The 27,923-nt window shown below is 49.2% G+C and overlaps 1 protein-coding gene across 1 annotated transcript; it reads right to left on the bottom strand.

Moving 5' to 3' along the window:
* Copg1 (coatomer protein complex subunit gamma 1) lies at positions 1 to 27,606 on the bottom strand. Its single transcript, XM_005364833.3, has 24 exons — positions 27,451 to 27,606; positions 26,371 to 26,423; positions 25,602 to 25,682; positions 25,301 to 25,372; positions 25,066 to 25,145; positions 23,177 to 23,252; positions 22,901 to 22,993; positions 22,487 to 22,573; positions 21,264 to 21,421; positions 21,043 to 21,176; positions 19,431 to 19,498; positions 19,080 to 19,268; positions 16,666 to 16,761; positions 11,031 to 11,274; positions 9,845 to 9,920; positions 8,959 to 9,062; positions 7,882 to 8,007; positions 7,548 to 7,616; positions 5,168 to 5,310; positions 4,753 to 4,924; positions 4,084 to 4,181; positions 3,064 to 3,202; positions 2,691 to 2,789; positions 1 to 1,448 (listed from the first exon to the last, which is right to left on the bottom strand). The coding sequence occupies exons 1-24, from the start codon at positions 27,485 to 27,487 to the stop codon at positions 1,318 to 1,320; spliced, it is 2,625 nt and encodes an 874-aa protein (XP_005364890.1). The 5' UTR covers positions 27,488 to 27,606; the 3' UTR covers positions 1 to 1,317.
* Positions 27,607 to 27,923: the final 317 nt, after the last annotated feature.

Raw genomic sequence — 27,923 nt, 5'->3', positions numbered from 1 at the left:
TTCCCTTTAGTGAGGTTTATTAGAATGGAATGGCATCCAGGCTATGATCAGGCAGAGAGGGGTGGGAGGGGAGGTTATTAGCAGAAAGAATACAATAATGAAGATCTAAGTATGTCAGGCCTTAAAGGGAAGGCTTTCCTTTAAAGCCTGAAGAGGCCCTCCTTAATGGCAGCTGCTCCAGAGTGTTCCTGGCAGAGGGATGAAGGAGGGTGGGGGCAGAAGGGGAGCAGCCTTCAGCAACTTCCATGAGCAAATCCCCCCAAACAAATGAGAAATCTGACTCTAAACCTTTTAAGGGTGACAGAAAATTTCACATCACATGATTTAGTTCAAAACAGCAGGCAAGATCAAGCACAAGGAAAAGCCACCACCGTAAATCACGAGTTACTGTTAGGCCACAGCACAGCTTCTTAGCTATGCTCAGGTGTAGCCTGATCTCTTCAGGTAATGGGATTCAGCCTAAAGGGGCAAGCCTATGTTCTAACATGCACACGTGTATGTGTATGGGCATACTACATACAAGCTACGCATGAGGAGATCAAAGGACTACTTTTGGGAAATGGTTCTCTCCTCCACCACATGGGCAGTCAGTCTTGGCAAGTGCCTGTACCTGCTGCGCCATCTCAGCGGGCCCCAGAGGAGGTCCACTCACTAAGTTCTACTGCTGTTTCCAATCATTTAAAAACACCTGACTTGAGTTTAAGGTCCATGACCCTTGGGGAATACTCCAGCCAAAAGAGACTGGTCTTCCCACTCACAGACTGACCCAGAGCAGACACTCTGGAGACCCCCGTTCAGAGCTCCTCAGGTAACACCCTGGTGAAGGACGCCAGCCTCTGGAGACTACCCATCTACAAATGCCTGAAGATGAGTGGCTCATGGGGCCTGCTGGCGCTGTCACTCAGCCAGCCTTTATCCCCATCCTAAGCTTAGCACTGACACAGCCCCAGCGGGTACCTGCACACTCCGCTTGGGGAAGGGAGGCCTCAAGGAGAGGGGGAGGCCCTGAGCACAAGCCTGCAGAAGCAGCTGTAAGAAATACATGCTGACTGATTATAGGGTAAGACAGTTTCTTTGGGGATACATATGCAAGAAAGTCTGAACATTTTATTCATTTGTGATGTCTCCTTGCAGGCAGGGTGAAAAAAATTTACCCTAGCATTCCTGGGTTATAGGATGGAATTTTAAAAAATCTGTATTGATTTGTGATTGTTTCTGAATACAGAGGTGTGGGAAAGGGTTTCCACTGGCTTGGTGGGGAAGAAGCTACTTCAACGTAGTGCTGGAAAAAGGAATAGGGCCTACTCAGGGCAGACTTTAGCCCACTGAAGCCAAGATGATGTCTACTGGCAGTTCCTCTGAGCTTCTGGCTGTCACCTGCATCGTCACTGTGTCCAGAAGCAGAAGTCGGGAGCGCACGAGGATGTCATGACCACCCCGGAAGACCCCTGGAAGAAAGAAGCAGCAGAGTTTGTGGGGCTGAAGGGGCTGCGGGTGTCACACTAAGGGTGACACAGGCAGCGAATGACCAAGGCAGTCGCTCTGCTGAGGCACAGTTGGGAAGCCTGGGCAAACCTCACTGCTTCTTTGAACTCTAGAACCCTTACCAACAAAGTATGGCAGTAAGAATGTTAACTCTTTCACGTTCCTGCCAGACTCAAGTGAGCACACAGATACGAAAGGCAGAATCTGAAGAGTCCTGATGAGGGGGAGAGTCCCAACAAGAAAACCCACAAAGCAGATGTTTGACAGACCCAAGGGACTGTGGCGGTGAGCTGTGAGGACGCACTGAAGCAGAACATCTTCCCAACCCTGTTTGTAAACTCATTCACCTCACGCCCCCAAATAACGAACCATGAGCAGGAGGATTACTTACAAATTCAAGGAATCTTGGGCTACACAGCAAGACTGTGCACCAAGAATCTGCCTAGCCTCAATCCCCTCAATGTCCAGCTCCATATCCACACCTGTCTCAGGGCAAACGATCCATGGCCCTTTTTGAGTTAAACATAGGATATCAAGTATTTACATACGAATTACACAAATGATTTGCATGAAATACTCCAGGGATGAGTGGCACAGGTGCTCCGAGTGTGGGGTAACAGTTAGTGCACTATATGCACTATTTAAATTCTGTGTCTGTTTGAAAATTTCAGGACAAAAGAAAGCTTAAGCATCCATTCTTTTGTTTTGCTTTGCTTAGGCATTTAAGCCCTTGGCCTTAAACTTACACAAAAGGTCCTGTCTCTGCCTCTCAAATGCTGAAATTACACAGTGAGCTACCAGGCCAGGCCCCATACCCGTTCTTCTTAGAAAAAACAAAAACAAAAAAATATCCAATAAAGTTGATAATTAGACAAAGGAACATCAGACAAGTCACTGAAAAAGAAATACGAACGAAAGACACTTCATTCAAAATGCAAAATACTTACATTAGAACTACACTGGGGGCTGGGGAGACGGCATTTGGGTCCCCACTGTTAGATCACAGACCTGCTGCTTTAAGAGACCAGCGGTCAGGGAGAAATGCTGGGCCATCATGCACGCCCACTGCAGCCCTTCTCACAGGAAAAAGGACTAGCCCCAGCCAGGACTACTAGAGCACACGGTGTGTAGGGAAGATGGGGCAATAAAACCCAGCGCCAGTCCCTCCTGTAAAGCACCCAGCCCTCCCCACAGACGTTTCTTACCAGCTAGCAGCAGCGTGTGAGTGTTCTTGTTTTCCGGCACTTTGTCTGACCTCTCACAAGGATGCATGCCCAAGAACTTCACAATATTGCCCACAGCCTCTGTAGGAAGAAAGCCCAGCACATCAAGTCACGGGGGGATGTGTGTTTGTGTGTTTATTTTGTTGGGTGCTAGTTAAATCCCGGGCTTCCTACATGCCAAGTGCACTTTCCCACTGAGCCACAAGCCCGCTCCCAAGACTCTGCCCCGGCACTCAGCATGTGGGCTCTAGATGTGGCCCTGGATTCTTCGTGGGAAGAGGGGTACACGGCAGCTGCTGTCCAGCTGAGGGTTCCGAAAGGCAGCCAGGTCAGAGACGGAGCCACCAGCATTTACCTTCAAGTGTCTTGACGGTAGACAGGGTGAATGTTTCCTCCTTCTCAAACTCATCCCCAACCTCATCCCAGGCTGCTTCAAAGTTCACTTTCATGACTTTCTGGATGTGATCAGCCACGGTAACTTCTAGATCCTCCAACTGGAGATGGGGGACAGAGGTTAGACTTCAGGAAGGGACTTCCTGTTCCACTTTCCAGGTCCCTGCTCCGAACTCATCTGCTTATCCCTGCCTTCCCGCAGCTCACTTAGCAGATACCTGCCAATGTAGGGACATGGTGGCTTCCGGACAGAGAACAAGTTATGTCGGGACCCGTCCCAAGGTACTCAGTGAAAGCACTTCTGTTCAACAGGCAGCAGCCGTATCCCCAGCAGATTGTGTACTTTAGCTGTTCCCTCTAGACCCAACATCGGCTGGACCCTATTGTCACCTCAACAGTGAACTTGACACTTAGTACTCCCATTCAGCCATCTCAGACCGTGTCCAACAGACCCTCACAGAAACGTTCTTGCCGGTGTTATAGTACACACAGCCACTGCTACAGTGAGGAGTGCCTCAGCTACGGCTCCCAGAGGAGAAAAGCCTCAAGGCTCAGGAACAGCCCTTTTCTACTACGGTTGTTACAATACACACCACGGGACTCTGTGGTCCAGAGTGAAGGAGTCCAGGCTAGAAAGCAATTTGACTATAGCAGTTAAAGTCTTCATGCTTTCCTTTTGAGCATATAGGAATTTATCCTAATAATCAGAAATGCATGTAAAAATTTGTATACATGTATATGTGCGTACACACACATATATATATGTGCATGTATGTGCGTGAATGCGTATGTGTGTATGTCTGTGCACCACAGTTATGCAGTGCTTGCAGAGGCCAGAAGAGGCCATCAGAGTCCCCGTAACTGAAGTTGTAGACAGTTGTTATTCACTATGTGGATGCCGGGAATTAAACTGGGTCCTGAGAGAGCGCCAGCGTTCTCAACCTCCGAGCCACGTCTTCAGTCCCCGGTGCGGTCCTCTTACCACATACTCATCCTCGTAGCCCTCTTCATCAATCTCTCCAGTGTTGGGGTCACAGTCCTTAACGGTGAACTTCATCACACAGCTGAACGTGCATGCCACTGTGGGGAAGAAGGGCTGGATGACTACGAGCTCCTCACGATTGGGCAGACATGGCCCGCCCTTAAGGCAGCACTAAAACCAGCTAACATGCCATCAACCCCAGCATGCTGGACAGAGAAGGCACCACCTCATAGGACAGGATTAAGTCACGGGTCCAAAGAAAAGGCCACAGAAACAGAGACAATGCAGTGTGGGAAAGACCATGCCACAGCTGCAGGTCACTGTTCATGGTGGAAAAAGAAGCTGGTAATATCTTTGGAAAACTGAATTTGCGATGTTTGGGTGTTTCTGCCTGTCTTTGAGAGATACTGAGGTATAAGGAAGGAGCACTAACTCATCTGAAGACCAAACAGGCTTTGATTCTAAACTTAATACAACCCACTTGGCTTAGGCGTCGGTTTCCTCATCTATGAGCGAGAACAGGCAGTGCTTATCCTCACAGAGCTGCTATGAGAATACATGAAAAGAACTTGGGCCTCAGCAAGTCTCATGTCTGAATCAAGCAGTTTCTGCACCATCCTCGATGCATTGACTCCCATGGAGCCTGGGTGGCATCTACAGAGAGCTCACCAGCTGTAGGGTCTTCCTTGGGCAGAGCTACTAGTGTGTAGCAGGTCCCAGGCTGGTTGTAGGGCAAACTCCGGGCAGGGACATAGGAGAGTACTTCATATGCCTCGGTGGGCTCCATCTGCACTGTGACATTCTCCAGGGTCTGGTCATTGAGGGTGTTTGTGCAGTCAAACTGGAGAAGGAGGAGCGGGGCTCAGGTGTTGCTACGGGAAGAGCCAGGATATACCCCCCAACCCCAGCCCTCTGTCTGGTTGACGTTCTCAGGCTAGAGGAGTCCTGGGCAAAGAGGGATGAGACGCACTGGCTGGTAACAGGTATGGTCATCAAGCTGTGGTCCCAACCATGTATGGACCCATCTGATCTGGGACTGTTCCTGGGCGCAGGCAGCAGTGGGGTCTCGGGCCACCGTGCTTACCTGAAATACCAAGTGGTCAGAGAAGGTGTGTTTGGTGCATCGGATGACATACTCGGTCTCGGATTCAGTGAGGGCCACTGGCTCAGGTGAGGACTTGAAGAGGGGCCCGAGCCCCTGGAACTCAGGCACCGCCGCTAACTGCTCTGAAATCCACAGACCATATTCACTTGGTTTCTGGATCTCCACACCAATCTGTGTTGAGCCCCAGGCCTCATACCCCTCCCACAGAGGGAGGACATGTGCACAGCCACCTGGCTGTTCACTCTTCTTGGCACACTCACACACTTCTGTCTGGTTCAAGCCCTCCAGGAAGAAGCCTCTCTGTCTTATGCAAGACCTCTAAGCAATTCATCATGCAAGACCCCAATGTGCCAGGCTGATCCATCTGAAAACCCTTACTTTTTAGTTCATCCATGGTCCTCCCTCCCTCCCTCTCCTTTTCTCTCAAGATTGGAGGTGACAGCTGTTAGCCCCTGGACACAGGTGTTAGGAACTGAACTTGGGTCCTCTGTACGAACAGCATGTACTGCTGAGCCACCCCTCAGCCTCAACAAGGATGCTAAAGGGTGGCGATTAGGAAAAGACTATGAGGGTGGGGCCTGTACTGTTAGTTATAAACTTGGGTGAAGGACAAATCCACCCAGGCACTGGCCAGTTAAGGCATATGGCCAATGACTAGCTACTTCTTCTTTGGAAGGCCTAACTCTTTAGCCCAGACTAGCTTCAACTTTGTGATTCTTCTGCCTCAGCTTGCTGGGTCTTGAGATCACAAGTGAGTGCTATTATGGCCAATGACGAGCTACTTCAGAATGCTGCAGAAACACCAGATATGGTAGCACAGGCTTGCAATCCCAGTTACTTAGGTCAAAGCAGGCGGGTCCAGTTCAAGGCCAACAGGCAACTAGACTGTGTGATTCAAGGCTAGTCTGTGTACCTCATTAAGGTATTGTCTAACCTAATGAAGGTAACAAGGCCCTAGTGCAGTCTGGAACACTATACCTAGCATGCTTGAGATCCTAAATTTGATCCCAGCACCAACAAATAAGTAAATAAGTAAAACTTTTAGGGTCTATGGGTAAGACTCCTACTATATACCATGACCAGGTCCTAGTAGCCCAGGGTTACCCTGACTCCACCAGGCTAATTCTGCTAATCCTCACAGGCTGAAAGCAGGTGAAGAGGCACATGTCAGGTGTCTGGAAAATATGTCTGCCTCCAACAGCTTCAGACCCTGCTGTCTTCCCTTCTCTAAGGCAAGATTTCTTCCCGGAAGTCACTGGTCGGCTATGTGCACCATGACGCTTGAGGAACTGTTAGTGCAGCCATGAGGAACAGAACAGGGCAGAGGGTTTGGAGGTGGGCTGAGCTCAAGTTCCTTGACAATACTCTCTGTTTCGAAACCAGCGCCTAACAGCAGACACACTTGTCAGGCAGCATGGACTGGACACATAAGGAATCAGAAACATGGCACCAGCGTCTCTGAGCTCTAGCTCCACTCCACCAGGATCCCAGAACCCAGGCCACGAGCACGCACAGTCAAACACGAAAGAAGCCCCAGTACTGTCAATCACCCGGCACGCCGGGGAATCAATAAAGTTCTAGTTCTCTTTAAAAATTATCGGTACTGTCTCCTTTTATCGCCTGATGAAGGTTAATATTCAGGAGGATGCCTATATGTTTGTCTTTGGATTCACCTTCTAATTTAGCTTATCTAGGATCGCGAATTATAAGCTCACTGTCCTTTATTTATGGCTAGAAACCAAATATGAGTGAGTACATCCCATGTTCCTCTTTTTGGGTCTGGCTTACCTCACTCAGGATAGTGTTTTCTATTTCCATCCATTTGTACGCAAACTTCAAGAATTCCTTGTTTTTTACTGCTGAGTAATACTCTAATATGTATATATTCCATACTTTCTTCATCCATAAATAAGAACTCAAGAACAATGGCAATGGGTTTTTGATCCTACTGCACATACTGGCTTTGGGGGAGCCTAGGCAGTTTGGATGCTCAACTTACTAAGCCTGGATGGAGGTGGGCGGTCCTTGGACTTCCCACAAGTCAGGGAACCCTGATTGCTCTTCAAGCTGATGAGGAAGAGGGACTTGATCAGGGGAGGGGGAGGGAAATGGGAGGCAGTGGCGGGGAGGAGGCAGAAATCCTTAATAAATAAATAAATTAAAAAAAATAAATAAAAAAAAAGTATTCAAGGAAAAAAAAATTATCGGTACTAGGCTGAAATGCAGGGTACTCTACCACCGAGGCACACACATCCTCTGAAGTTCTAAATCTTAATCAGAGGTGGCGACCGGGTGGATGTGATCAGGAGCTGCAGGCTCTGCAGTCACCTAACTTCTGACCATACTGACCATTACTCACCCTGGAAGATCTCCTGCCGAGTGGCTGCCACTTTCTCTGGCTGTTTGGCCGCTGCGGTGGCGGTGCTTTCTGCAAGAACAAGCACAGCCAGTGACCCACGGATCCAGTCACAAGCAGCATGGTGCTGCTGACCCCGTGTTATTACTCAGACCCTGTGAATGCCAACCCTCCTGAGAGAGAAGCATGCAAGGAGAGCAAGCGTGCAGCATGGCTGTCCCTGCTGCCTGAAGCAAGAGGTTGCAAGGGCTGCTCCCTCTTCTCAGCACACCCCCCCATCCTGGTTACTCTGCAGCCAAGGGAGACACATGGGCCTTGGGCATGAGCAGGGCCTTACCTGGTCTCTGCTCTGCCATAGGGGTGGTGGCCAGAGGCACAGATTTGAGGTCAAATGGCTTTTCTGATGGTTCTAATGTATACTGCTGCAGGGCTCTCTCCAGACCAGGGATAGACACAGTGAGACCTAAAGCCGGTGGAGAGATCATTAGGCACGCGCACCTAGGGAGGACAGAGGCCTGGATGCCCAGTATCAATGCTAGGTGTGCCGAAGCTGAGAAAACCATGGAACCGCTGAGCCTTATTCTTACTCTCCTTTCCAGAGGGTTGCTGCGTAGGTAAATACAAAGGGACTTAGAAAATGACTAAGATGGGGCTGGAGAGGTGGTTCAGAGGTTAAGAGCACTGACTTTTTCCAGAGGTCCTGAGTTCAATTCGCAGCAACCACACGATGGCTCACAACCATCTGTAATAAGATCTGGTGCCCTCTTCTGGCCTGCAGGAATACATGCAGGCAGAGAACAACAATATATACATAATAATTTTTTAAAAGTCAAGAAAAAAAAAATCACTCAGGCAACAGAAGCTTCCACTTATTGCTTTGTTTCGCTTGAAATGTCACTTTGTTGTGTAGCTGAGGCTGACTTGGAGCTCCCTATCCTCCAGCCCAGCCTAGCCTCCTTGGTGGGATGGGATAAAGGCATATGCCATCAAACCAGGCTGAGAAGGTTTTATTAATGAGTATTTTCAACTCTGGACATTGAGCCAAGAGGACTGTCATCAATTCCAGGCCAACCTAAGCTGTATAATGAGAGACTACCTCAAAACAACAACAAACGTTTTGGACTGAGGATACAGCACAATGGTGGAGACATGTGTAAGGCCCTGGCTTCAAGCCAGAGAACACACACAGAGTACTTTAATTTACCTGGCCATTTCCCCGGACATGGGTTCAAGCCACGTGACCCTAGGGTTTCTGAGGTCATATTAATCCAAAGGGAGGGTTGCTATGCAAGGCCAAAGAAGCATGTGTGGTCTTGGCTGTCTTGGCTCAGAGATGGCACACCTGCTCTAAGGCCACAGGAAGAGCCAAAAGCTCCAAGGGGGGACCGGGTCCTGGGCAGCCAAGAAGACTCACCATTCAGTATGTAACCCGCGTTGAGGGCCTTCTGCTTCTGCTCCAGGACATTCAGATAGAAGGTAGCTCTGTCTCTCACTTCGTTGTCGTCGTCCATCACACACCTGTGCCCGGGATGCAAGGGTGTCAAAGGGACCCTGTAGGGCTGTATGAGGGTGGCGGGGAGATACCGAGCTCTTAAAGCTGAGCTGTCATGAGTGGAGGCTTTAAATGACAGCATAAAACACTAGGGGTGCCGGGCAGTTGTGGCACTCCTTTAATCCCAGTATTTGGGAGGAAGAGATGGGCGGACTTCAGTGAGTTTGAGGCAAGCTTGGTCTACAAAATGAGTTCCAGGACAGCCAGGACTGTTACACAGAAAAACCTCTGCCTCAAAAAACAAAACAAAACAAAACAACAACAACAACAAAGAAGAAACAAACAAACAATCAAAAAAAACCCCAAACACCAGGGGCTGACAGACAGTAATATCCGGCTCTCTAGTAAAGGCTTCACACAGCAAACAAGACAAACCAAGAGACAAATACACAGTACCTTGGAGCTCAGAGACTGCTTACACCCTCTTCTGGACTGAGCAGGTACTAGATACCACACACAGTGCATAAATATACACGCAGGCAAAACACCCACACAAATAAGATAAAATAATTAAATCTTTGCTGGGCATGGTGGTGCACACCTTTAATTCCAGCACTTGGGAGGCAGAGGCAGATGGGTCTCTGTGAGTTTGAGGCTAGCCTAGTTTACATGTCAAGTTCCAAGACAGCCAGGGCTATATAGAGAAACCCTGTCACAAAAAACAAAAACAATAAACAACAAAGGAAAAGACAGGAAAAAAAACCAAGGGAACACTGTTGGGCACGGAGGCTCCTGGGCCTAGACTCACCTCTTCAGCAACACCAAGATGCTTGGTAACATCTCTTCGTTCTGGGCTCCAAACTTGGCCAGAGCACTCACTGCACCTAGTTCCAAGGTAAATTGGCGTCACCAACAGCCCCTGAGGCCCACCTGCCAGAGAACTGAGGGTGCCCTTAGTGCTCAGGGAATTCCAGCGGAAAAGCTAGCAGGTGGTACCCCACCATGATCATAGAATAGCTCCTGTGCAATCCTGGCAGATCCTGGCGCTACCCAGCCCCTACTTCCTCTGCCAGTTGCTGGAGAAAGGGGGTGATAGACCAGTGGCTTCTGTTCTAGGGCTCCACAGGCTGTTCTCAAATGATAAGGCCACAGATGCTATCAACACTGCCAGCTATTCACTTCAGAAAAGTTTCATTTGTTGCTAGGTCTGAGAATAAAACATGAGAAAATAAACTATCACTTAGTGAATATCAACTGCTAAGAGAAGAAAATCTTCCTAAGAGAGGCACAGAAGCAGAAAATGGAAAATAAGATGAAATTTAGAACAAGATGGTAGACTGTTAAATCACTGCTTCATATAAAAGTATAAAAAGGTCAATGTCATGGTGTGCATTATCTCAAGTTGTTTTTTAAAAAAAAAAACAAACCAGGTACAGTGGTACATGCTTGTGATCCCAGCATTCAGAAGGTTGAAACAGGAGACTTTCAAGTATGAGCCAGCCTGGCTATATAGCAAGACCCTATCTCAAACAAACAAACAAACAAACCAAAAACACTCTAACCACTAATATATAGTGAACTTTAAAAAAAATTAAATTGTAGAAAGTCTCTAATCCAAGCTGGGTAGTAGTGCACGCCTTTAACCTTTAATTCCAGCACCCTGGAGGCAGAGGCAGGCAGATCGCTGTGAGTTCGAGGTCTACAGAGTGAGTTCCAGGATAACCAGGACTGTTTCACAGAAAAACCCAGGTCTCAAAAAAAAAAAAAAAAAAGAAAGAAAGAAAGAAAGAAAGGAAAAAAGAAAAGAAAAAAAGAAAAAGAAAAGAGAACGGAAAGAAGAAAGTCACTTATCCAGATGACATGTAAAGTCCTTCTGACAATATGAAAAACAGCTCATGAGGCCATGTCCCCTGGGGAAACAGTTTAAGTCCCTTTGCTGGCAAATCCACTGCAAAAGAAGTTAGGAGTCCAGGACCACCGCAGCTCAGACCTACCTGCCCGAACCTCTTCATGTTCCAAGACCACACGGTTGTAGATAAAACGAATGTACTTGGAGGGGTTGTTGGTCTTGGGCCCCTCCTGGCCCAGCAGATGCAGAATCCGGGTGGCCAGCACAGTGAACTCACAGTCCTCAATGAACTCGCAAAGGTGCGACAGCCCCGTCTCCTTGCTCTCTGAGTTCTCCTCAATGATGCTGATGATGCAGTCCACGATGGCCCGCTTGTACTCGAAGCCTCCCTGCGGAGACAGACGGCTAGCTGAGCGACCAGCTGACGCCCGGAGCCTAGCCAGGCCGAGACACTGCTCCACAGCCCAGAAGCGGGAGCCTAGGCTTCTGTATCTTTGTTGCCTAAAACAAAGGCTTGGCCTGGAAGCTCACTAGGACCTTTAAGTCTAACAGCAGAACAGTTTAATGGGGGGAATATTTTGAACCCCAATTCTCTTGCAGGGAGAAAGACACACTCTGAGTGAACTGCCACGTGCTTTAAAGCTCACTGAGGAATATATGAGCTTTTTTTCCTCTCTGGAGGAAGCACTGCTCCCTACCCCAACCCCAGCCGCAGACCCAAGCATGAGTTTGTCTCCCAAGACCCTTGTCCAGGGATGACTGTCACCTGCCCTATGAGAAGACGAAGGAGAACAGCAATACAGACAGAGTGGAAACAGCACCGCTGAGAACAGGAGAGGAAATCGGTGAAGAAAAACACCGCGGCCCTCAAGACAGCCGAGCAGCGCATTCCCAGGCTCCTTCCCAGAGAGAAAGACTCCCCTGCTGCTTGTCTCACAGGAAAAACACCTGGGGTGGGAATAGCTCACCAAAGTCACCTAGCAAGAAACAGTCTGCAGGAACCCTCTGTCAACAAGGACCTCTGATGACTCTTTCTTCCCATGGCTTTCCTAGACTCCTGCAGGATGGTGTCTACTGCCTACTCACTGCAGACCTCACAGCCTCACTCAAACTGAAAGCCTGGCTATGGGAGACCGTTCTCCAAGTGCCATCGAGACATGAAAAAGGCAGAATGGGTGGCACACCCCATTGGAAGACGGTATGGTGGTTCCTCGGGGAATGGAGCAGAGAATTCCCACCTAGTGCAGTAACTCCAGCCCTGGGTGTCAGAAACAGCTCCCTACACTCATGGTCTCAGAAGCACCTGTCACAACAGGGGCAGCACAGGAGCATCCCAAGTGCTCACAGGTGGATGAGTGGGTAAACAGAGTGTAGAAAATGGGGCTGGAGAGATGGCTCAGTGGTTAAGAGCACTGGCTGCTCTTCCAGAGGTCCTGAGTTTAATTCCCAGTAACCAAATGGTGGCTCACAACCATCTGTAATGAGATATGGCGCCCTCTTCTGGTATGCGGCATACATGGAGGCAGAATAAATAAATCTTTAAAAAAATTAAAAAAAGAAGAAAATAATGCATGCTATAACATATATGAAACCTGAGGACATTTCTAAGTGAATGAGGGAGGCAGGAAAAGAACACTTCATGATTCCCCTCAAGGTAACTGGAACAGTCAGATTCATACGCACACAAGAAACGTGGGTGAGAGGCTAGACGGCAGATGGGGAGACAGTGTCTAATAGGTACAGTCTTAGCTAAAAGCTCAAGAGCTGGAGCTGGAGAGCCTCAGCAGGGAAGAGCACTTGTTCGTACAAAGGACTCAGGTTTGGTTCCCAGTCCCCACACGCTGACTCACGACTATCCCTAACTCCAGTTCCAGCAGACCTCATGGCCTCTTCTGACCTCTGGGGGCGACAAGCATACACATAAAAACACTCACACATAAAATAGTGGCTAAGAGCACCTGATATTCTTCCAGAGGACTAGAGTTCAGTTCCCAGCACTCCCAGCAGGCAGCTCACAGCTGCCAGTAATCCAGCTCCAGTGGATCTAACACCCCCTACTGGCCTGACATGCACACACATCCCACTGAACTAAACACAAAATAATTTTTTTTTAATGTGTAGCCCAGGCTGGCCTCGAACTCGTGATCCTCCTGCCTCTGCCTCCTTCAACAAATCCTACCGTGCGCCACCACAACCGGCTTAAATATTTATTTATTTATTTATTTATTATGTATACAACATTCTGCCTCAATGTATGCCCACACGCCAGAGGAGGGCGCCAGATCTCAGTACAGATGGTTGTGAGCCACCATGTGGTTGCTGGGAATTGAACTCAGGACCTCTAGAAGAGCAACCAGTGGTCTTAACCTCTGAGCCATCTCTCCAGCCCCACAAAATAAATTTTTAAAAAAATTAAAAATTACAAATCTAGACACAATTGTGCAAGCCTGTGAGTCTGACTCACAAGCACACATCCCAATAGCCCCATATATATATATATATATAAATAAAACTAAATCTTAAAAAAAGAAGATCCCAGGTGAGGGTAAGGTGTAGGTGATCTGATCCCCAACACGCTTCCCATCCCAATGTTGTGTTTTGCGGACTGTGATGATGTGGGAAGGGGCTGCTGGGCTGCTGGTGAGAAGTGTCATCCAGCCTGCGTGCTCACAAGCATGCAGCAGAACAAGCGGACGTCAGAACACAACGTGTCTCCTTCAGCCATGGCTCTCTCTGCTTTATGAGTTTCAGTGGTGGACTCTGATCTCCGGCCATCAGGCTTGGTGGCCGGTGCCTTTAGCCACCTCACCAGCCCCTCACTTAACATCTAAGGGATTCAGCCATTGGTGTGCCTGCCTCACAGGGTGTTCTGAAGAGCAAACAAAATTCAGTCTGAACCAGGCATGGTGCATGCCTGTAATTCAGGAGCTCAAAAAAGAGGTAGGATAACCTAAATTTAAGGCTAGTCAGGACTATATAATAAGGACTAATCTCAAGGGGAAAAGAAGAAAAAAAGTACTGTCTGCTCAGTGTGTGAGCTACGGTCAGTAATATATCGTCCACTACAAACCCTCAAATGCTGTTTCAATCTCCCCGCTGCAGCCTGCCACTGGCTCTAAGTAGATGGCAGATGGCAGCAGGAGCGAGGCAAGTTCTCAAATCTGGGTGCTGCAGCCCCTTGGTGAAGCCATTCATTACTCTGACTGCTGTGGGAAGCATGTAGCTTTCTGGGAAGCAGCCAGAAAGCTGAGGAGACAAAGCCTGGGCTTTTTCAGGGAGAAAAGCAAGGGTTTCAGGGCCAGAGGCACCTGAGCTCAGATGCAACTAAGTTTTCCTTGCTCTTCAGAATAATCTGGAAGGCAAGTCATTGTACTCAGGTCACATTAGCCTCAGATTCAGCGTCTTTTAGATGGGACTAGTGTATCTCAGGCTAACCTCAAAATCACTATGCACCCGAGGATAACCCTGAACTCCTGACCTCATTTCTATCTTTCAAGTGCTGGGATTGTAGGTATGTATCAGCTACCCGATTTATACAGCGCTGAAATCAAAATCAGGGTTTGGTGCATGCTACCAACCGAGTTACACCTCCAGTTCCCAGAGTTCTCTTCCTTCCTGATGTGTAGGAATAAGCCCAGCCCCTTAGGGGGCGTGTTTGCCTCAGGCGAAAGTTTACTTATAAATCGGGCAAGCCGGAGCCCAAGTGCCCCTTCTGCAGGAACGGTGGTTCTGTAAGTCTATTTCCCCATTAAAGCTGTATATATTTTTACAATCTGTCTGCATTCATTTACGCGGTTACACTGATATTTAGTAGTTCATAACTGCCTATAAGACCGAGTCCAAACCTAGCTTCTCTGCAAGAACAATATGGGGTTTTGTTTGTTTGTTTTGTTGTTTGTTTGGACACAGAGTTTCTCTGTAGCCTGTCCTGGAACTCTGTAGCCCAGGCTGGCCTCGAACTCACAGAGATCCACCTGCCTCTGCCTCCTGAGTGCTGAGATTAAAGGCATCTACCACCACTGCCCGACAAGAATAGTATGTATTCTTAACTACTAAACTCTCTCTCCAGTACTTCTTTTAAAACATACACATACACACACACACACACACACACACACACACAATCATCTTGTAAGCATGTATAATACACCGTGTGTGAGTGTAGGCCTATACACACCACATCACAAACACAGAGGTCAGAGGACAGCTTTTAGGAGTTGGTTCTCTGCTTCCACCATGGAATCCAGGGATTAAAGTCAAGTCAACAGGTTGGTGTGGTAAGCACTTCTACCAGTTGAACCACCTCACCAGCTCCAGATTCCTCATTCTTAAAACATTAGTGACAAGGACAGTAATCAGGAGACCTCACATGCCACATATAGTCTTTAACATACTGGGCTTGCAGCTGAAGGTGCTTCGGGCATTAACGTCTTATCCATATGCCTTTGAGAAAGACCAAGGAACCAAACCAATGCAAAAGCTGCTCTCTTGTTGGCCCTTGGTTCACCTTGGACTGGAGCAAAGAGCTCTGTAGAGTTTGTGGGCCAAATCTGTTACACTTTTTTGTAAAACAAAAAGAGTTTGTTTTTTAAAAATTATTTTATTTGTATAGCTGTTTTGCTGTAAGTATATCTGTGCATCACCCGCATGCTCGGCGCCTGCAAGTATATCTGTGCAGCACCTGCATCAGATCCCCTGGAACTAGAGTTACAGAAAGTTGTGAAATGTCACACGGGTGCTAGGAATTGAACCCAGATCCTCTGAAAAAGCAGCCAGTGCTCTTAATTACTGAGCTGTCCCTCAAGCCCCCAATACACACTTGTTTCTGATCCTGTGAAATTGGTTGGTTTTATTGAGACAAAAACAAACAAACCTGGAAGTGGTTCATGCCTTTAATGCCAGCACTTGGGAGGCAGAGGCAGAAGGATCTTTGAGTTTGAGGCCAACCTGGTCTGCAGATTGAATTCTAGGGCAGCCAGGGCTACACAGAGAAACCCTGTCTCAAAAAACAACTAACCAGCCGGGTGATGGTGGCGCACGCCTTTAATCCCAGCACTCGGGAGGCAGAGGCAGGCGGATCTCTGTGAGTTCGAGACCAGCCTGGTCTACAGGGGTTGTTTCCGGGCCAGGCTCCAAAGCCACAGAGAAACCCTGTCTCGAAAAACCAAAAAAAAAAAAACCCAAAAAAAAACAAAAAAAACCAACAACAAACAAACAAAAACAACAACCAAACAAACAAACAAACAAAAACAGGGATTCATGTCAAGCACAAAAACAGAACCAGACAGGCACAGTGGAACACGCCTTTATATCCAGCACTCTAAAGGCAGAGACAGGTGAAGCTCTCAGTTCAAGGCTAGCCTCGTCTAATTTAGTGAGTTCCAGGCCAGCCAGAGCTAGGTAGAGACCCTGTCTCAAAACAAAACAACAAACCCCAGAACCAATGTCATGTTCTAAGCACCAATTTCCCCAGAGCTCCTGAAAGGTCCGCAGCCTTCTAAGCTTGACTTTGTAACAGCTTAGACACGTTCTCCTTTGTACACAAGCACTGCCTCAGGGCACCCGCTGGACTTGGTGCCACGCTGGTGAGTCACACATTACTGCTATAATTACAGCGGCTAGTGCCGTTGCAGCATCTGCGTGCAGGAGTTTAAAGGGCCGCAGGCTCCAGGAACTAGCTGTTTAACGGTGTTCTGAACTTACACCAAGCAAAGGATCTCGGCAGCCAGGCCATTCTCTGCACCAAAAGAGCTAGCGGGACCCCAGTGGCCCACTCTTACCTCTTCCCTTAGCATGGTGAACAGGAAGTTCATGAGTACGGCATGTTTGCGAGGATACTTCTGGCACAGGGCACTGATGGCCTGGACAACCACCACCTGGGGTAAAGAGACACGCATGAATAGCAGACCCTGACAGGGCTGGTGACTGGCCCACTAAATGTCATAGAGTCCCTCCTTATGCAATATCATGTCCTAGGCCCAACACAAGAGCACGAACACTCCATGTGGAGGCACATGGTCCTCAGGTCACCCAGGGCAGGAAAACACAGCAGTCTCAGTAGCCCAAAAGAGGGTCTGGGTCCCCAAAGCCTGCCTGGCCTGCTCCCTCCCGCCTTGTACAGTTTCACTCAACACTTCACTGTTTTCTTCTCTGCACACTATTTCTTCCTTCTGATTTACCCTCTGTTTCTTTCTTTAATTGGCTCAAGACCTCACACTCTTACACCAGCCCTCTTGCTTGCTCTTGTGTCCGTCTTCTGAGACACGAGTCTCTCAAACTCCTCGTACTGTCCGAAGGGTTATTCACGTCTGCAGATCTCATTGCATCATCGGCCGATTCGCCTTCATACAGCCCACAGGCAGAGGACATTTCTGTCCACTCTTCACAACCCACACTCTAGAATTTATCCTGCTATACTAAAAACTGTTCCTACCACTCTCTGCTCTGATGAAAACTCCCCAGCGACAGGTTTCATGACTGTTTATGTAACACTGAAACAATCTAACTATGGAAAATAAGAATAGATTAGTGACTGTCAGGAATCAGGATGAGGGGCTGGGAATGGAGGGTACGAACCCCGTCTAGTGACGGAGCTCTGACTGTGGCAGCGGTCTTGAAGGCATCACATGTGCCCCGCATAACCAATGAAATCTGATTAAGTGCTCTAGACTATACAACTGCTGGTTTCCTCACTGACACCGCACTCGACTATGTGGGACATGGGCACTGGAGTTTAGAGAAATGCCCAGGACCTTCCCTCTTATTTATTTATTTGCAAGGCCCTGTGAAGTATTTAAAAGTAAAAGTTTAAAAAAATACTCCAGGGCTGGAGAGATGGCTCAGTGGTTAAGAGCATTGCCTGCTCTTCCAAAGGTCCTGAGTTCAATTCCCAGCAACCACATGGTGGCTCACAACCATCTGTAATGAGGTCTGGTGCCCTCTTCTGGCCTGCAGCCATACACACAGACAGATCATTGTACACATAATACATAAATAAATATTTTAAAAAATAAAATAAATAAATAAAAAATACTCCAGGTAGTGGTGGTGCGCAGCTTTAATTACCAGCATTCAGGAGGCAGAAGAAGGCAGATCTCTGTGTGTTCCAGGCCAACCTGATCTACAGAGCAAGTTCTAAGACAGCCAGGGCTACAAAGAGAAACTTTGTCTTGAAAAAGCAAAACAAAACAATACTACAAGCCAGATATGGAGGAGGCATCTTAACCTCAAGCACTTGGGCGACAACAGAAGGAGAACTGCTCCAAGATTGAGGCTACTGAGTTGAAGGTCATCCCGAGCTACAGAGTAAGAACCCTTTCTAGAAAAATCAAATCAAAAGAAAAAAAAAAAATACACAGCAAAAGCCATGTAGGCAATCAGTGATACATTCAGCAATCCCAGGAGCAATGAAGAATAACGCAGGAGAAACTTGAGTTAGAGGCCAGCATAGGCTACATAGGAAGACCCTGTCTTAACTTAGAAAACAAATCCCAAACCACAACCTTTCCAAATGTTCTTTTTAGCTGGGCAATGGTGGTGCACGCCTTTAATCCCAGCACTTTGGAGGCAGAGGCAGGCGGATCTCTGTGAGTTCGAGACCAGCCTGGTCTACAGAGCTAGTTCCAGGACAGGCTCCAAAGCCACAGAGAAACCCTATCTCGAAAAACAAAACAAAAACAAACAAACAAACAAAAAAAGTCCTTTTTAACAATTAGAGCGATCACAGATGCAGGTCTGTCAGAGAACAGCCCAGTCTGCACTGACACACTGACATCATCGCCTTTGCCATCCCCAAGCTTCCGACCCCAGCTGCCCTGTCTCCTTGGAACTTTTCACTCCTGCCCTTGTCCCTGCCTTCCCCGCAGTGTCGGCTCCTCGCCGCCACATCCCTGGCTATGGCTTGTCTACATGTTTGTTCATTAATAAAGCTCATCTTTCCCAACAGAAGGTGTCTGTCTCGTCCATCACTGCCCCTCTCATAAAACTCTAGAACAGGCAGCAGGAGCTCAACAGAAACTTCAAGAATCAATAAACAAACTTCTTCCTAACCTAAAAAGTACTGTGCTTAAGGCTAAAAGGGACAGAGGGCCAAAGACTTAAAGGTAGGCCTGTACACCCCAACCCAGCGGTGTGGACAACAGGTTGAGAACATCTCCGTTGCTTGGGGACTACAAGCTGTGAGGGCAGGTGGTACCTTGAACTCATCTGAGATCTCCGACATGAAGGAAGAAATCTGCTTCATAAGGCGGTCAATGCTGCTCTCACTCCCGGTCTTAAGGAGGGTAGTGATGGCCAATGTGGCAATGCTACGATTGGAGTCTGTGACCAGGTTTTCCAGATCCAGATTGCAGGCAGTCACTGCCGATGGGTGCTTCATGGCCACCTGCAGAGGGAGCAAAGAGAACCAGGCGGTACTCAATTCTGATTCCACCTACAGGGTAAGCCTGGCCAGAGGTCCTTTGGGGACCACGCCAACTCCTCTCTCAGATCATTCAGAAGGAGGAGACCTGCTATCAGCTAGGCCAGCCCCTCCCCCTCTTCTTACCTTATTGAGGGTGCGGACAGCAGCATAGCGGAGAGCGGCCTTGGGAGAGCTACAGAAAAGCTGGAGAACTGCAGGGAGACAGACACACATGTCAGGCTGCCCTTGATGCCAGGCAGTGGAATACTTGGGGCCCTGGGGCAGCAGCATGGGATCAAAGATGAACAAGTTCTCAGGCCTGTCGGACACAAGCCCTCTGCTCAGCAGAGACCAGCAGAACTGCCTTGCCCTGAACTTTGTTAGCAAGGGCTCCATAGCTGTCGCAGGTTGATATGTAGTAAGCACCTGCCATGTGCTAGGCCCTTGCTGTGCATGCCATGCCTGGTTCTCCCAACTCCCAGGGAATGGATGCAGAGCAATTAAAGTGACTTTGAGTTACCATCCACCCGGCAGGAGCAGAATTGAAGCCAAGGGCTGCCCAAGCAGTTAGCCACCTCTCTCCTTCCACACTCACAGACCCAGTGGAACATCCCCCAGCACCGAGCCAGGGAGCTCAGTCCTCCCTCAAAGACCAAGTTTATTTCTCTCTCTCTGGGACAGTCCCAAAGAGTTGACCCCTACTGAGTATATCAAGGACACATTTTCCTCAACCCTGGCCACCCAATGCTCACAGTTAAAGTTCATGTAAAAGTATAGTCTTGGATGGGACTGAATTCTGGAATAGCTGAGTTCCTTTCTTTATTGCTTAGCTTTTATTCTCTTGTCATTTGTTTAGAACTAACATTTGTCTTAAAATAGGGTAACATATCTTTTAAAGCCTCTACTTTATGTCCTCCATTATTCTGGAAATATGGGGCTATCATAGGAGAACATTAGTCAGTGAGTGGATGCACCTGCTCTTTGGTTTGTCCCCGAGGAGGAAGGGAGACTGCTCTTTCCATACTCGAACCCCATCTTTCCACCAGGTTTATACCACCACTGTGGGGAACGCTCCTGTCATGCTTTGCCTCCGGGCTGGTCCTAGTTAGGCGCTCACCCCTCTCTCCGACTCTTGGGATTCAGCATAGACCCTTCTGAACTCTCAACATAGCGGCTGTTCTGCACAAGCCCCTTGGCTCCTCACGCTCTGGGTGCATATTCTCTACTCCCATCCCAACACCAGCTCAGAGCAGGTGGATGAGGCACTGACTTGACGGCTAGAGCAGAAATGACACAAAGCTGCTGGATTCTCCTTAGGAACATACTGCATCCATGCTAGTGCCCCATTCTGGGCTGGGAGGCTTGTACAGACCTGCCTTCACTACTACAGGAAAGAGAGCTAGTCATGCTTCATAGGGAAGTGAGGCCTGGAGAGGAAGGTCAGAGGACAGGGGCTTGCCCACCTGCTGAGAGCAGTGCCAGCAAGTCCAGCTGTGAGCTCCAGTGCTACCCCATGACCACACGGGGCTTTAGGGGTCCTGGGCCCCACCCCCAGCTCCTCCTCTGGAGCCAGCACGCCTAGCAGTACTAGTATGGACCACATACTTATCTCTTCAGCAGAGATGGAACTGAACAGTCCACCTCAAAAGCAATGTCTGTGACACCCCTAGAGCATGGTCTGTCTGGAGACAAGCTCTGGCTCAGGGCCTGGGCCTAGCAGGCACACTACGCAGCAGGCACGGGGACGCATAGACACCTGATACAGCAGGGGCCAGCTCTTTAGCACTGCAGCCGGGCAGGTTGACGATGGCTGAGGCAGCTTCATACACAACCATTTCATGCTTGTTCCGCAGGCAGCTCTCGATGAAGTCAAACAGTGGGCTGTCACGGCTACAAAGGAACACAGCAACAGAAAGCTGGGGACAATCCAGCAACGCGGGAGGCACCATCTGGCTGGCAGGAGGGCAGCACTCTCACCTGCCATCTTCTTCCTCCAGTTGCTTGCTGGCCACTCGGATCATCATGCAGTAGGCGAAGGGGGACTTCAGGCCGTGCCGGGTGAACTTACTGATCATCTTACTCACAGCCAGGCGGTCATTCTTCCGCACATGGTACAGCAGTCCTAGTGCATGGTACTACAGGACAGAGGCAGCACGGGAAACGAGCACATCAGGCCAGGCCTGCTGCTGTGCCACACCGAGGCTACCGTATGTCTCCGGCTTCACCCTTCTTGTTTAAGTATAGCAATCACATCCACACAGAGGGGTTGCAGCAATTTCCCCAGGCACTCTGCAAAACTAACTTCAGCAAAATGCTCAACACACCACACACATGATGTTCTCATTTGCACTGGTTTTGGCAAGAACCCCGCAGGCATCCTGACGATGTGGGACAAGACACCAGAACTGAATGAGCTACCCCAGAGATCTGGGGGCAGGACCTGAGCGTGGTCCTGTGGGACACAGGACACAAAACCTCCCAACACCCAGAGGACTGGCCTGCTTGCCCTGCTTATTGGTCCCACTCATGGCCAAGCTGGCTCTGGGGGCTAGAAACCCAAGAATGCCACTTGTAGAGAAGTATGGTACCAAGGTCACTTCCTGTTCTTTCTGCGCACTCTTAGCCAAGTGGCATTTGAGGGCCAAGGTATGGGTAAGTGTCTCTGACCCTTAGAGATGGGCTGAGAGTCAGTGCTGACCCCAAAGGCAAGAGCCACATAAAGAACAAAGAGAATGACAATCACTAAAGGACAGGGACAAACCAGCCTTCCCATCCCTCATGATGTGTCTTTCCTCATTTAAGTCTTGCTCTTCCAACATTCCAAAGAAACTGAGACCCGGAGAGAGGCATACCAGGTTAGGTTACTAAGGAAAGTTTCTCAGACGGGAACCTCACGTCACTGAGCCTGCTCAGCAGTGGTTTGGATGGCCATCGGCTTACCTGAGCCAGGTGGGCTGTAGCAGCCTGTGTTCCAAAACATCTCATCTTCCTGTAGTGCACCTGGCTATTACAGTAGCTCCAGGGAGGAACTGTTTTCCAAACACCCATGTGCTGCCCTGGCCGCTTCTCCCAAGTTCCCATTCCTTCCCCAACACTCAGTGACAAAAGGATGAAAGCCTGTCCCGGCCAGAGGCCACCAGTACTTGTGGAGTGGGGACAACGACAGTGTGGTGCATCTGCTTGTCTAGCACCATTCTCACCTGGACCATGATGTTATCACTGGACGCCGCCTCCTGGGCCTCGTTCACCCAACGCTTGACCACATCGAAGCTGCATTTCAGCAGATGCTGGGGGCAATGGGACTTGTTAAAGGGTCAAAAGGGAGGGTGCCCTTCTTGTCACACCCATGTCCCCTCTGAGATGCAGTCAGAGCCTCCTCACTGTCCTGATCCCATGGACAAACAGCACAGCTGCCACCCTCATTCTCCCTGCTTGGCAGATTTCCTTCCCAATCCTGGTCCTAACAATCTGCCATCTAAGGGGGGTGGGGGTGTCAAAGACACTCACCCCAGCTCTTCCCAGTGGACCCAGAGTTTCTGGATCTCTTCTAACAAGACTTTCAGTTTATTCTACCTTCAATCCACACCCCTGCAGATCCAGTCACAGCTACATACCAGGGAAGACACGAGGGCAGAGCTGGAGACGCTGGGTACCTTGTCCACAATCGCTTGTTTCATGTAGCGCTCAACAGCCTGCAGCATGGTGCTCTGTAATAGGAGAAGGTGTTGGAGCTCAGGCATGGAGGCCGTGGAAGGCAGAGCAAAGCTCCTATGAGACACTCCCACCCCGCTCCTCCACTCCATTCAGACAGCTGCAGATAACCAAGAGTGTGCTTGGGACAAGGCCTCACTTGAGAGCCTGGGAAGCAGGCAGAGGGTGGAGGAACTCACATCAGTGATCTGGCAGAGGGCTCGCACGGCGGGGCCGCGGTAGTTATCTTCCTTCCCGGTCATGTCTTTTGTCAGGCTGCCGTGGAAAGGAAGCACTGTTGACACGTGGGGTCCCGGGCCATGCTCCTCTAGTCTACCCCATCCCCACCTGGATTTACCACACCAGCCTCCTAAGTACTGCTCCCTTCTGTTCTCACCCCTCCAGGCCAACCTCCAGAGAAAGTTACAGAACTCAAAACAGAGCTGGGCACGGTGGCACACACTCGTGATCCCGGCACTCCGGAAGTACAGGCAGCAGGATCACCACGAACTCAAGGCCTCCTAAAACATCACACTGCGCAGCTTCCCAGTGAGCTGTCCTCTCCTCTCAGGCCTTTTCATGTGGGATTGTTCAGCCTGGACCTCAGCCCTGCAGAATCCAGACCATTCTGGAGGCCTTTTGGGGTCAAAGCCAAGCTGGTGTCCTTCTGTTCTGCTTTCACAGCCGACTGCAGTTGCACAAACCATGCTGAAGTCCATCTTATCAGCCTGGCTGCCTGGTTATTTGCTTGTAAACCCTGAGGCTGCAGAGGCTATGTTTTGCCTAAGTTTCCTCCAAAATTGAAATACTCCATCTTGCAAGGAAGCTTCTTAAGCAGGAAGAGAAACAACTCAGAATATATTCAGGAAGTCCCCGAAACTGACCAGATTCACTAGGCCCTTCCCTGCCAGAGTGAGCAATAAAAGCCGAGAGTCCCTCTCAGACCAAGAGCTGAACTGCACAGAAGACGCTCACAGCAGACCGGCTGCCTGGAAGAAGCAGAAACCCGCCAAACTGCCTGGAAGAGGTAAACCAACTGAGGCACCTGGAAAACATACTCCAACCTGCTGACCTGCCTACAGGCTATGCAGTGTGCTCTGGGTTCCCAGTTTTGGGAGCTGTCACCCATGCTGGGGTGGGCTTTGGTGGTAAAGCTGTCTCTGAGTCATTTCTGCTCCTGTAAGCAACCCCAATAAAACTCATTGGTTCACCAAACTGGACTTTGGATGTTTTGGGTTTCCTATCTTGACTGAGTAGATAAGTGTGTTATGTTTCTCCAGGAAAAGCTTTGCCACATACACCATGGCTTTCTTGTTTGCTACTATACTGCCAGAACCACACAGGGACTGATAAACATTCAGCATCATCTTTCTAAAAAAAAAAATTTAGGCTTTACTTTTATTAGTTTTAGTAATGTGCAGGTGCCTGTGTCTGCATGTGATTGTGGGTAAATGAGAGCAGGTACCCTTCAGCACATCAGATTCCACAGAAGCCGGAGTTACAGATGGTTCTATACCTTCTGATGTGCGTGCTAGGAACTGAACCCAGGTCCTTTGAAAAGGCAGCAAGTGTTCTTAACCACTGAGCCATCTCTCCTGCCCCAGTAAATATCAACACAATGCAACTGACCATGGCTTTGTGGACCCCTCCTTGCATAGCAGTGTCAAGAGAAATAGGAGTTTTGTTGTATTTTGTGTGATTGTTCTGTGTTTTGGTTGGGGGTTTTGTTTTGGGTTTTTTGTTTTGAGACATCTTGCTGTGTAGACCAAGTGCCATGATTACAAGTGTGCACAATCGTGTCCAGCTTTGACTCCCAGTTCTCAAGGACATCTGTATTAGTGTCATCTGTCCCTAAATTACTCGGCCTAATGCAGACACCAGTGCTTGGCAAGCAGACAACCTCATAAACTCCCTGCACTGTATTTCTTTCCCTTAGTTCATGGAAGACTTTCTGAGAGCCCATGCTGGCTGAGCTGCCTAGGTAGGAGGAAGGGAAACAGGGCCAGAACACTCTTGAAGCTGGCATGGGGTGGGCCTAGGAGGAAAGGGCCCTGGCCATCAGAGGAGCCGTCCCCTGCCCAAGACTTGCCTGCTGGTAACAATGATGACATCCTCTGCAATGCAGGACATCTCCTTGATGGTCAAGTAGCACATGCGGCGGAGTGTGGGCTGAAAAGATAGAGTTTGCCCTGTCAATCCTGCTCAGTGAGAAGGTCAGTCAGGAGAAACCCGCCGTCCATGGACGGCAGTCATGCTGATGGGCAGTCCTCCCACCAACAGCACAGGTGTCACATGGCCAGAGAAGCAGGGACTGATGTACTTACATCATTGGACTGAAAGAGCTTCGTCATGGCGAAGAAAGCCTCGGTTGCTTCTGTGGTCCCCAGGTGCTCCCCCTGTGGTAATCATAAAGGAAGTCTCAGTTTTAGACGGATCAGTCAGGGTAGACCTCTAGAGCCTGCGGAGGGACTCCAGGCAACAAATCAGAGCTGGAAACTCAGAGGACCCAGGACTGGAGTTTTGGTTCCAACCATAGAGTTGTCAGAAGCTTAGGGTACATCCCCATTTACAATCCCCCATGCCCACCCCCCATACCCGTATTCCTTGCCACCCTCATCTTGTTACCTGGTTTATGAGGTAAAGGATCTTGGTGAGGATGTGGGCACATTTCCGAGGGTTGATAGGAGTTTCGTTAAAGACCCGAGCCTGTGAGAAAGCAACCGTTACCTCCAGCCTAGTATACTTTCCTTCCTTCGGCAACCCTCAGTTCATGAAGGGTCTGGAGAACCACAGGGTGTATATTAACTCATTAGTCCAGATAAATGTATTCTCCAAATAGTAAGAGTTTATTTTTCTTCCTTTCTTTCTTTTTTATTTTATGTTTATTGGTGTTCTTTTTAATATTTATTTATTATGTATACAATATTCTTTCTACATGTATGCCTGCAGGCCAGAAGAGGGCACCAGACCTCATTACAGATGGTTGTGAGCCACCATGTGGTTGCCGGGAATTGAACTCAGGACCTTTGGAAGAGCAGGCAATGCTCTTAACCACTGAGCCATCTCTCCAGCCTCCTGTTTATTGGTGTTTTGCCTGCATGGATATCTCTGTGAGGATGTCAAAAGCCCTGGAACTGGAGTTACAGACAGTTGTAAGCTGTCATATGGGTGCTAGGAATTGAACCCAGGTCCTCTGGAAGAGCAGTCAGTGCTCTTAACCACTGAGCCACCTTTCCAGTTCCAAGTTCATTTGTCTTAACTCATCTACTAAGCATACAAACAAGTCTTTGTGCTGACTGACAGCGAATATAATGAACAACCAACACTCTACACATTAGTATTCTGACAGCGTGACAGGTGTATCTGACCAGACAGACAGGTGTGATGAACTTGCCTCTTGGAGTACTGCACTCTTCTCCAGGTGCTGAAGGGGGTTGGAGCCTCCACCTACAGTGAACAGAGAAGACTGATTACAGGTTGTGATCCTGAGTTAATTTCTTCCTATTCTTTTTTGAGACCGAGTCCCATGCTGGCATTGAATGTAGCGGAGGACAGTCGTAAGCTTCTGATCTTCCTGCCTCCACATCCTGGTTTATGTGGTGCTGTGGATCAAACACAGGGCTTCATGCATGCTAGGCAAGCACTCTACCAACTGACTTACATTCCCAAACTGTGACCCTCAACTTCAAGACTCTGCCAAACACAGGGAAGGGGAAGAAGTCTCTATTATCTACCAACAGTCATCCAGGTTCCACTATGTCTATAAATCCTGTTAAGGGAACTCCCCTCACAGTCACCCTGCACCTCTCATGATGCCACATTTTGCATTCATTCATTCATTCATTCATGCAACCAGAACCTGAGTGAGCTTATGTGCCAGTGACAACCAACACTAACTAACCTGTGACGTGAGTATCCCTGACAACAGATGCTACATGTCTAATTAATTATGTGTGTGATTATATGGTTGCTATCTGGTCCCTCCACAATATGGCCATTCTAACATTCCTACTGCAGGCACCAGGCGTCCCACTGGTTTTAGCTACGGCAATATCAAGATCCGTGAGGTGCCTGATGTTTAGTATATGTAGTTTATTGAATGAATGAAACAGGGTTCTTAGCTGCAGGACTGGTTACACCCAGATTGGCTGGTACCAACGCAGCTCTGGCAAATACCAAAAAGTCGAATGGAAATACAAGGGAGCATCCAGGCCGGGACCCTCCTCTTATCAGATGGGGAAACTGAGGCCCAGAGAGGAGCGTGACCCGCACAAGGTCACGCAGCAATCCTGGCCAGAGCTGGCTAGTGTGAACAGCATGTCCCCTCCGAGGACAGCTACGGACCTGCTCACAAGCCCCTGCCCCTTTTGGGCCCCGGCGCTGGTTCTGACAGTGGCCCGGAAAAGGGCGCCCAGGAAGGTCCCAGGAATCTGCGCGAAGATCTGGCCTCCCCAGGCTTTCAAGGATCCCTCACCAGACTCCTCGTCCTTCTTGTCGAATTTCTTCAACATGGTGCCAGCGGAAGCTCCACGCAGCAGGGAGATGCTCAGAGAAGCGGTAAGTGCAGCTTCTCCCAGCGGCTTCCGTACTCCCGCCCGCCACGTAGCCCTGAGCACTGCGCTGTGGAATGCGCCTGCGCGCTGGGTGCTTTGCGCCTGCGCACGACCGCGCCCACCTTACTCTTTAGGCCCTGGGACAGCAGGGACGACCGAGACAAGGCTGCGTGGAGGAGGGCGGAAGGGGAGGGCTGAGAATGTTGATCAAATGGGCGTGGCTTGGCACTGGGGGCGGAGCCCAGGACCTGAAGTTGAGGGCGCTCCACCTCGGCGCCCCCGTGCGTTCCTGGTGCTTGCAGTTGCCCTGGCTGAATTTAAAGGGCGTTCTGGTGTGGGAGTTACAGCACAGCGCGTTGGCCCCATGAATGTTCCCTGTTATTGTTTGTAGTCT

Source organism: Microtus ochrogaster, unplaced genomic scaffold (assembly GCF_000317375.1).
Source record: "Microtus ochrogaster isolate Prairie Vole_2 unplaced genomic scaffold, MicOch1.0 UNK1, whole genome shotgun sequence".
Taxonomy (NCBI): domain Eukaryota; kingdom Metazoa; phylum Chordata; class Mammalia; order Rodentia; family Cricetidae; genus Microtus; species Microtus ochrogaster.
This window is presented reverse-complemented; position numbering and strand designations above follow the sequence as displayed.

What these genes read in the sequence shown, in the direction of transcription:
- Copg1 (XM_005364833.3), bottom strand. Translation starts at nt 27,487, where the DNA reads ATGTTGAAGAAATTCGACAAGAAGGACGAGGAGTCTG. An exon ending in AGAGTGCAGTACTCCAAGAG is followed by an intron (nt 25,683 to 26,370) that starts GCAAGTTCATCA and finishes GCTTTCTCACAG; the next exon opens with GCTCGGGTCTTTAACGAAAC. An exon ending in ATCTTGGTGTTGCTGAAGAG is followed by an intron (nt 9,063 to 9,844) that starts GTGAGTCTAGGC and finishes TCCCGGGCACAG; the next exon opens with GTGTGTGATGGACGACGACA.